This window comes from Brugia malayi (genome assembly GCF_000002995.4).
Source record: "Brugia malayi strain FR3 genome assembly, contig: Bm_v4_Chr2_contig_001, whole genome shotgun sequence".
NCBI classification, from domain to species: Eukaryota; Metazoa; Nematoda; class Chromadorea; order Rhabditida; family Onchocercidae; genus Brugia; species Brugia malayi.
Window position 1 is genome coordinate 7386213 of NW_025062476.1, and position 11553 is coordinate 7397765.

Genomic DNA, 11553 nt, shown 5'->3' on the forward strand with positions numbered 1-11553 from the left:
GCAACAAAGAAATAAAGAAAAAACAAATATGCAAATTAAATGAACAAATGTGAAAATTCTTGTTTTTTTAGCATGCATGTATATAATTGAGTGAATAATTATTATATTTACAGATAAATTATCCTGAAAAATCTCACAATTAAGAGGAAAAGATCAGAAAGTTTTCTTTTTTCCTCTTTTATGCACATATTACAAAGATGAAATGAGATGATCAATTTGAGCAAATACTATGTATGTCTTTATCATTCCATACCCAATACATACATACATACGTACACGTACACACACACACACACACACATATAAACATAATATACGCATACGTTATGTACGTACTACATATACACGCACACACGCACATATATACAAACATACACTTCACACACACATACATACACAGCACATAGACACACACACACACACATACATACATAGCAGATAGACACACACATACGTAGCACCTGCAATACAGCCCTACTGTGCACACTTCGAAATGAAATCAGTCGCTCAAAGCGCTGAAACTAATCAATAGATGTGTGTGTGTCTTACACACAGTGTGTAGAGAGGAAGAGAAGAAGAGTGCCATAATTGTGTTTTAAATTTTATACTAAAATTAGTTCAATCGGAAAATTTCATTTCACCAAATTACTGTAAATCTTAGAAGAATAATATAATATTCCACTTCTCAACAAATCAATCATTTTCGCTTATCTTCGAATAAACAATTTTCCGTGGTTTTTCGTTGTAAGATCATTCGAGGGAATGTAAATTATGGCGCTGTAATTTTAAATATGAAATTGCTTCCTTTCCTTTTTGCTTTTTTTTCTGTTGCTGAATGCGTTAGAATAAATTGTTGCTATTATTTTTATTTCTAACATTAATTTTAACATTACTTATGGGAGAAATGATAATTATAATGAAATTAATTTTTCTTTGAGATTGAATGAGCTAATTAAAGGTAATTTTCATTACTATTTAATACTATTTAATGTTAATTAGTTTATGAGAAATTAAGTGTGAAGTGGATAAGAATATATTTTACCTTATTATATACTTTGAAGGAATTACACTATGGCTAGTGAAGTAAATGAATTAATGGAGCTGTTGAATTGTATCATACAATTTGAAACGGATATTAAAACTGAGAACAATGAGGTACATTTTAACGTATATCAAAATTTATTGTTTACATTTGCGTAAACCGTAGAAATTTGTTAAAATAGTGTACATTGTTTTATACTTGAATAGACCACCTATTATTTAAGCGTGATATTTCTCATTTCACAAATTACTCATTTGTAGTTCTAGCTACACGTGTCATATCTTTATAGTTACCTTCTAAGGTAAGTATAAAAATTATGCACTGAAATGCTACAAAATGATAGCATTTTAAAGTATTTAATGTTGAAATGGGTTTTGTTATTCCTTTTAATTAATAGACATGTAACTATCGTACTTACATTTTATTCTGTTTTATTAATTCACCAATGCGTCATTACGGGGACAGCGTGTTTGTGGACTTTCACCTCTCTCTGCATGGATAATTATCGACAATGATAAAAAAATCCCAAATTATTTTGAGTAAATTTGAGCTTTTCTTTTCGCAGTGATTGCACTTTTTTGTCTTTTGGTTTTCTGAAATTTATTTCCCCTTTGTTTAGGCTGAAAATTGGCGTCAATATCTTATTAACGAGCAGGAAGTGAAGAAGTTTGTAAAAGTGAAGCAGAAACAGCACAGTGCGTTGCGGAGTGTGTAAATTTGATAATTCGTTCGTTCAGATTCTCAAGTTGAATAAGTAATCAATTAATTACTTAAATCCTGAACCTTACCTGTTGTTTTTCGATGTTTTTAGATTCCGAGAAAGAAGTGTCGCGATTGCGTGAACAGATCTGGAAGGCCAAGAAGGATTTCGATTATTGCGACAAGCAAATAACGGAGTACATCACAGCAATCGAAGCTGCTCAGTATGAGCTCGATGAATTGAAACAAGAAGGCAAAGGTTATTCGGTTTATATTCAAATTTGTGGAACACTATCATAAATTTAAAAATGTTGAAGTTGCAGATTTCGATAAAATATTCACTGTGGTAGAGGAGAATATTATGGAATGCATTTTGAAAACCAAGATTCAAATCTACAAGCAAACTCAAGAGGATAAAAAAAGGTAACTAGTTTTCTTTTCTGATATCACTTTTATGTCAATAGTTTTTAGTAAATGATCTGGAAATTTTCCATCAGTCTTGTGGGAAGAGCTTTAATTAATTTTAGATGAAAATTGAGTTTGTCTTTTCTTTCCTTTTTTGTTGCAGAATTTGTTTTTCACTTTTCATTGTGGCTTAGGTTACAACAGCTGTATATTAATGAAATAAAAAGAAACATTTTTCTCATTCGGTCCATGTAACGGATTGAGCTTTTTCCAAAAACTGGGTATATGATTATATTTGGAGTATGGTTTAATGAAAGATTCAAAAGCAGCTTTAAACATTCCTCAACCAAATTTTTTTCTCTTTTATTTGCAATATTTTGATTTTAGAATTGATTTCAGAATTGTTGCTAAGTTAGAATTACTCGATTGTGTCGACAGTTTACCATGCCAGGAAGACGTATCAGCTGTTCAAACACATAACGACACGTCAACTTCTTTCGCTCATCAATCTCTTGAAATTTAATTTCCAAATTCATAAATTTCATTTCTTTGAGATGAGCATTTATTTACAGATCTTATTTTTCTAAGTTCTTTCATATCTTGGAAGCAGCTCTTCTGTATATATCGTTATAACGATTGATTTAGCTAAAATGCTGATCTTATAAGCTTCGCCATGTCATGGTTATTATATATAATATTACTATTCATTATAACACAATATCTCAAGTTATGCTCGAGAGGGACACTTTCAATATTGAGATTTACTGTTAAATTGACTTTAGTTAATTTCATCATTTATAGAGACAGTACGTTTTTAAACATAATTTCTCCACTTTCAATTTCTTAAAAGCTGCATATTAAAGTAATACATAATACTATGGTAAATAATAATGATTAAAAACTGATACCTTCCTGCAACTATATTATGTCAGTATTGAAATTATGAAGCATTTTTGTGCGTGATGCCTTTGATGCACTTGTTAATTCACATTGTTTTGATATCGTTTTTCATTTTGCTCCTTAACTAAATTATAGTTGTTGTGTGGAAATATGGGTTAATCAAAATCCTGCTTCATTCGCTGTTTTTAAATATCTAATTGTTTTTTTCCTCCATTAATTCGAAATTGTAAAAATTATTTATTATTCACATTTGTGAATGCATGTTTTTTTCTTTCTTTCAGCATAACATATAAAAATAAATATTAATCTTATTGATTCTTGAAATTTTCATGACTATTTTTGTATTTTTTATTTCTGTTTTCTCATATTAATTTAGTTACTCCTTTTATTCATAACTTCCGCTCAGGCTTTTCTTTTTTTTTGTTGTTATTTTTTCAACTTTACCAGTTATTTGTGATGAACAATAGGAAATAGTTTCGGCATTTAATGAAAGCTAGGAAATGAAAAGAAAAAAAACTTGAATAATTACTGATTGTGAAAAAAGTTGAATTGTATATCCTTTGAATGAAAGTTTTTGCCGAAAATTTTTACCGGTATAATGGTGTTGATTTTGTGAAAAAGTACTATCAAAACTGAAAGAATAAATTTTTATTTATTTTTTTTACTTTTATTTCTTTTTTTATTTAATTTAATTTTATTTATTTATTTATTTTTTTTTTTTTTGAGGTTACTGACCTTTTCTTTTGAAAACTTGTTTTGTAATTCTTTTCGCTAAAAAAGAAAAAAAGGGAAAAGAAAAAATAGGGTCGGAAGGGAATAGTGATCCTGAGAGATACATAAATTTTGCTTTTATATATTAAACTTATTTTGAAAAAAAGAAATGATTCAGCAGTTTTTATTTAGAAGAAAAACGAAGAGGAAAAATTTTTCATCTATTGTTTCATTGGGTCATCGTAACTTTTTCCTTTTTTTTCTGGAATATTTCATTTGATAATTTCTAGTAAATCGATCCGAATTCGTAATAAAGTAGCAATACTTCAACTATTAATCATTTTTATCATTTTCATCAAACAAATAATTAGTGTTTTATGGGAAAGAAAAAAATGGGAGGGGGATAAAGAAAAAGGGAGAGAAATGAAAATGCAATGTTTTCTTGGCCTATCATTAAGAATGAAGCGATTTATAAGGTAAATTAATCATTTATATAAATCAAAACTTTTCCTAAAATTTCATTTTTACTCGATCTATTTTGGTTGTTTAAGTTTATCATTAAAAGAGTGGAGGAAAAGTTTTTTGTTTTTCAGACTTTAATGAACAAATTTCATATTAAATTTATTATCAATCTCAATGGCCAACAAATGTATCTCAATATATAGCAGTAGATTTATTGAAGTGGAAAATTTGGGACATTAATTTGTTAAAAAAGAAAAAAAACCAAAAATTTTTTAATAAATTTGTGTGTTTTTTACTTTTTATTCCTTATTTATTTTTTATTTTCTTACTGCTGAAAAGTTAAAGAAATATTTCGAGGATTTCAAATGACTGAAAATATTCTTTTTTTAATTTCTTTTTCTTTTGGAATTTTATCCTTTTAATGTTATTTCTTTTCATTGTTTACATTTCCTCCCTTCTTTTCTTTCATTTTTTTTTTTTTTAATTTTTAAATGAGTGTAAACTTCTCTATCAAATTCATATAAATGTATATAGGAAAAAAAAATGAAAAGAAGAAAAAGAAATAAAAAGTGACAAAATTTCATTAAGATGAATTAATTCGTCGGAACACAACGATATACAATTCATTTTTCTTTTCATTTTAATCTTATCAAGAAGCGAAAAATTTATCATAATTCAAAACTTCGCTGATGCATGCCTCATTTTCATGTCTTTCGGGAATTTTTACGTTGTAGGAATAATAGCCAATGATTTTTTTCTAAACTCATTCATGAAGAATTATTCTGTTATTTCAAAAAAATAGAAATAATTGTTTATAAATATTTTAATGCCAAAGATATCTTAAAATTTTAATTTTAAAATATACAACATTATTTTCTTTATAAATTTATCTGTCACATTTTTCGTTTCCAGCATAATTTGTACTCGTTTATGTTATTTTATGTTATCATTTCCTAGAAATAAACAAATACAAAAATAATACAATGAGATTTTCATTTGTGTTTTACAGATATGTGAAAAGAAATAAAGAACGAAACAAAGAAATAACATAAGAAATAATTATTTATTAATTATTTACTGAAAAAAAAGGGGAAATATTTAAAAATTTTAGTTTAAGAAATGTATGAAATATTATTAAATATCATAAGTAAATCTAATCTTAACCTTATTTTCAAAAATTTTTTATTTCCATATATATATATATATATATATTACTTCTATCCTCCTTCTCCTTCTCTCTCTTTCTCTCCCTCTCTCAAACTTTGAAAACTTTTTATTTTAACATAACTTTATTTCGCATACAATTAATTTAGATCTTTAATTTGTAATTTGCATCGTTCACTTTTTATCGATCGTTTTATTTTAAAAAATTTTGTTTTTGTTTTTTTTTAAATAGTGTATCATGAAATTTTATTTCTTTTATCAAATTTTAAAGATTTAAAATATTGTTTACAGTTAATAGAATAGTATATTTGAGAGGAAGAAAAAGTTGTAATTAACAATTCTTTTAATCCATCTTTTCCTCATATTTAAATTATTGTCAAAAAAAAAATTGTTTTTTTTTTTTTTTTTTTTTAAAATCACAATCAATGAATGGTAAATATATTTCTCATTAATTTTACCTATTGATTTCATTTATTTATTTATTAAATCATTATTTTCAATATATCTATTTACACGGACATTTCTTGTTTTTCTTTTCTGATTAATGAAAAAGTTTAAAAAGAAAAAGAAATCTCAATAAAATTCTCAATACAATATAAAAGCAATTCCTTATTTTTTTCCCTTTTTTTCCAATTCTTTTCATTATTATCATAAATGTTATCAATGATTTGTTTTTTGTGACACAATTGTTTCAACAGAACATTAAATGAATTTAATCAATTGTCAACAACGGACTGATTGGTAGTTGAATTTACAAAAATCATTCTTATAAAAATGATTTATTAATTTCTGATAGTTAAACAACAAATAAATGAAACTTTCTTCAACAAATTAGTTTCTAATCATTTTTTGCAGATGTGCCAAAAGATTTGAATAAATTTTTTGTCACTTTTTGAAATAACACATTCGTTTTTTTCGTTCCCATTGAAAATTTACTTTGAAATATTTCATGATTTGATTGTGCTAAGGAATTTTCATAATTTTATAAAAAATATTAAAATATTTGATATTAGCGTTATGATCATGAAATTGCTGAATATCTTAATACGTGATAAGGGCTCTTTCTAATCACTATCATGAACTTGAGAGAAATCTTACTATTTGATATGGATTCTAATCGTTATCATGAAATTGAGAAATATTTTAATGTGATAAGGATTTTAATCTTTATAAAATTCCAACCAAATATTAGTGATAAATGATAAGGATTTTAATCTTTATAAAATTCCAACCAAATATTAGTGATAAATTTGGCGACAAATAAGTGCTTTACTTTCTATTCCTTATTTGTGAAATTTTTTTACTTTTACCTTTTTTTACCTTCATTTACCTATATTCATTTACCTGTATTCTAATTATCATACAGAATTATCTTTTTAGTACTAGAATTAAAATATTTAAAAATATTTTTTGCAAAATGGTCTAATAATAATATATTCATTACTTTTATTTAAATCATATAAAAATTTTAAGTTTCTTCAAATAGCAACTCTGACATATTAATCACTTTTTGTTGAAGACAAACCGGGTGAATCGATGTTCATTTCCGGTTTGTATTAAAATGAGACAATATATTGTCGAGTTGTGTTAATGAAACGATAGGTATATATGATATTACTGCACAATTCAACCGGAAAGGTACAGTGCATTACATCGATTGTCCTTTATGTATAAATCTTCTGATTCTTAATACATTTCCTGATTTGTAAAGAAATTAAAAGAAAATTAAAAAATAAATAAATAAATGAAATGAAAAAAAAGTGACCTTGTCTATTTTTTATTGTTATGTCTATTCTTTTTCTTTGTTTTTGCAAAATTTTTACTCGATATTTCTTCAATCTTCAAATTTCTTTCATATTTACTTTTATTTTATTTCATTTCATTGTATTTCTATTTTTATTTTCCTATCATTTTTTTTCTGAAATAAAAATTTTACAAAAGAATATCAATGAGAAATTTTTTTCTTCTATTTTTAATTCATAACTATCATCGATTAATTGCTATAAAAAAAAAAAATAAAAATAAAAAATTAGCATTTAAATGAAAATTATCAAATATGATTAGATATCACGTTTCAAAATATCAATATTTTAAAAAATGTCTTATCAATTTAGTCATTTCTGTTTCATTGCAATGATAAAATAATTTAAGTTTAAATTAGTAGATGCCATAAATTGTAATTTATAGCTCTTTCTTTTTATTTATTAATTTTTTTTTTTTGTTTTGATAAATTTTTATAAACGAATTTTATTAGTTGAAAAAAGTTTTTTTTTTTTAATTGAGGTCTTTAATTATTTTAATCAACATTTATCAATGTTGAGAAGGAAAATTTGTTGTATCAGTTTTATTGTTTTAGTAATTTTAGACGAAATTTCCATTTAGTTGATGTGAAGTGATAATTAATAAAAAAGAAAGTTAGAAGAAAATATATATGTGAGTAATTTTAAGTTTGCTTAATATAACAAATATTCAATATTTTCTAATGCTATAAAATTATGAATTTAAAATAAAAAGATTAATTTCTATTAAAAATGTAATATTTAAAAGGGATTTTTTCTTTTTCTATTAATGTAAATTTTTTTTCAAGAAAAAATCTTTTGTTTAAAAGAAAAAAAATGAAACAATGGAATTAAAATTTGTATCATAAAAATTGAAAAAAAAATGTTAGTGGTTTTTTTTTTTTTTACTTTTTAAAAATATTTCGTGTAAGCTTAATTAATATTTTATAGCACTAAAAATAATGATATGCTATGATAGCTTTTTTTGTTTTGTTTTCTCATTTTAAATTTTATTGGCCATCATAATTATCATATCAATTTTTAATTAAGAGATTAATTCTGATTTCTATTTTATTGATATTGAAATGTTTAAATAATAATATGAAAATTTTTTGGCAAATTCATTACATTTAAGACAAAAATAATTTATATGTATTGTAATTCCTTATCTATCATTTAAAATTTTCATGGAATGTTTAACACCCTAAAGTAGTATTATCAATAAATAATTTGAATTTTTTTTTTCATTTTAAAATAATTAAATATTTGATAAACAATAAACTAATTGCAGATTTAAAAATAAATTTAAAAAACAACGAATGTTATTATTCCAGTATTAAAAAAAGAAGAGAAAAGTAAATGTACTTGTTTAATTTAAATAATTATGTTTTTAGAACTTTCTAATTGTTTTTACTTACTAATTTATTGATTTTACTGAATACTATTTTTGAAGTATTTTCACTTCATTTTTCTAAATAAGTCAATAAATACATTTGATTCAAAGGCAATTGTGAGAAATAATTTATATAATTATGAATTGATTAAGTAATTGATAATCAGTGATAAAATTTGATAAAATGACATCTTTAAAAAAAACCTTTTTTTTTCATTTAAAAACTTCAAATTAAAATTTTATATGATATTGGTAGAATTTTGTCGATGACAAGAAAATTTGCCTTCGTCAGTTTTACATTTCAACGCTAATTTTCAATTTTAATAAAAAACCTGTTCAAATAATTTTTAATTGCTCATTTTACGCTGTATGTTAAATAGTACTTATGCACCTATTAACCTATTTACTTAATTAACTATTTAAAATCGTTCTAATTACTAAATTTATTTCTATTGTCATCAACGTACCAATTATAACATTTATTTGTTTAATTAAAATAACTTTTAATCATTATATTATTTCTATTTAAATTATTCAATTCTATTGTCATAATAGTGGGTGTGAAAAATTTTCTAATTAACTTCTAATAATTACAATTATCAAACTATTTGATATTAATTGGTGCAACATTTGCAATTTTTCGATCTGTGATCATTTGTTAAATTTTTCCATTTGATAATGACGTAATGATAAATTTAATCATCAAAATTTTATTTTCTTAAATAATTTTTTTTTTTAATTTCTTTAAATAGAAAAGTATTAACATTAATGTAAGCTTTTTTATTTACATTTTGTTCATATTTCTTTTCTTCTTAAATATCTGAATATTAAAAAATTTTTTAATTTAATTTGAAAAGTTTTTAATCTTTGCTTTTTTCTGAAGTTTAGAAAACTATATTTTTTTGTTAAACATTTTTTTTTGGAATTTTTCTCTAAAAACATTTATAAAAATAATTTTTTTCCTTCAAAAGAATATTTTTATTATGAAAAAGGAAATCAAAACATAACATATAAAATCACAATAATATTAAAGCTAGTCTTACCTTACTTTATGTTACCTTACATTTCATTATTATATTTCACAATATTATTTCATCAATTTCTACTTTTAATTGTTAGCTAAAATGAACGATAAAATGATCTTTACTCTACAATTTATTGGTTAACATTTCCTAAAAAAAACTAGTCCCTGACCTTTGCCCTTTTCGTCCTTTTATTTTCTCACTATTTCTATCACTCTCACACATATGTTATGTAGGTTACAATAATTAATTATTTAAACAAAGAAAAAATTTTTAATTTTATGCTAACTTTTATTCCTAAATAATGTTTTAAATAGTGATAACTTAAATAATTAATACCTTTTTTCTTCGTTTTCATACATTTACTTACTAATATATACGCGTTAAATGACAGTGGCTTTATTCAAACATTCGAAAAACTTTATTCATTTTATTTCAAAAATATTACTTGCAATCATATTGGGCAAATAAAAAAGTTAATTCAGAAATAAAAAAAAAAAAAATAAACTTTCCCAATAAGTTGCTTTGCTTTTTTTCAAATAGATAGAAAAAAGAAAAAGAAAACTGAAAAGTATATTTGGCCATTTTTTCCTTTTACTTTGTACTTTTAAAATCTAGTCACCAAACAATGTTTTAAATCATTTATCATGAATAAAAAAACAAACATTTTTGATAAATCGGTCATTTTTTTGTGTTACAAAAGACTTAATTGATGCGTTCATATTTGCAAACTAAATTGATTGTTTTTCAATGTTTTAAAGTTTTTTAAGAATCAAAAGACATTCAAAAAAGGAAAAGAAAAAAATTTAAGATAATTTAATAGAAAGAGAAAAGAATGAATTTCTTCCGTTTTCCTTTTAATTACCGAACTTTTTGAGATAAAATTCAATATGTTAAATAATTTCAAGAATAATATTGATGTTAAAAAAATTATTTCTTACTGCTTTTCATTTTGTAGTATTTTTTTTTTTTAATTTGGTAACATTTAAATTATTTGTGTAAAAATGAATTTTTGATTAATCCCAAATTGTTTTTAAATTTTTTCTATCCATCAACATTCTCAATATTTCTATAATGTGCAACTAATTCATTATTATTCATTGCAATTTTAATCAATTAATGAACTCAATTATTTGTTATTTTATTCACTTATCTTTGCTTATTTTCAATTTATTCGTTATCATTTCGCCTAAAATTATTTTCATTGAAAAATAATCATATGGCAGGCTAGAAAATTTGCAAATAATATTCATTTTAGCCAAAATAATTCAAAATTTCTCAATAAATTCTTTTCTATTTTTCTTTCTTTTCTATTCTTTCTCTCTCCTTTCCTAATTTTTGTCATCATCAGAACACTTAGTTAATTATTTGTATTTATAACTTCAAAAAAAAGGATCAAATTTAAAAAAAAAAAAAACATTATTCATACAATTGATAACAACTGTTATATTTGTGCTGTGATAACATACAATTTAGTTTTATGCATTTCACACAAAATCTTCTTCTTTCTCTCTTTTATTTTTTTTTTCAACTTTACTTTCAAGTTTTTTTTTTTTGAATTTAGTTTATTTTTTTCCAATAGAAACTTTTAAAATGTTTTCAGCAGCGTTATTTTTGTTTCGATATAATATTACATTGCTATATTTTTGTTTCGATATAATATTACATTGCTATATAATATTACATTGCTATTGCCTAATCTTCTTTTCATTTATCAAATTTAATACTTAATTGTTTCACTAATTATTTGTCCAAAAGGATTGCTCATATTTATTTATTCATTATTTTTTTTTAAAAAAAAAGTAAAGCCATTTGTTAAAAAGTAACAAAACTAATTTCAGCTACAATATGCAAATATGATAAACTATGAAAATAAAAGATAAGTCTAATTATTGCTCATATTTATAGATTGAAATGAGCATTATAATGCTAATAATAGGAACAAATGCACTGATAATTAATTTGCTAATCCCTTCG

The 11553-nt window shown here is 23.4% G+C and overlaps 1 protein-coding gene across 1 annotated transcript; it reads left to right on the forward strand.

Moving 5' to 3' along the window:
• Window positions 1–1071: 1071 nt before the first annotated feature.
• On the forward strand, window positions 1072–2669 carry Bm9158 (Uncharacterized protein; the record flags this gene model as incomplete). Its single annotated transcript, XM_001893739.1, has 5 exons — window positions 1072–1155; window positions 1662–1749; window positions 1854–2000; window positions 2065–2164; window positions 2546–2669. The coding sequence occupies 5 exons, from the start codon at window positions 1072–1074 to the stop codon at window positions 2667–2669; spliced, it is 543 nt and encodes a 180-aa protein (XP_001893774.1).
• Window positions 2670–11553: the final 8884 nt, after the last annotated feature.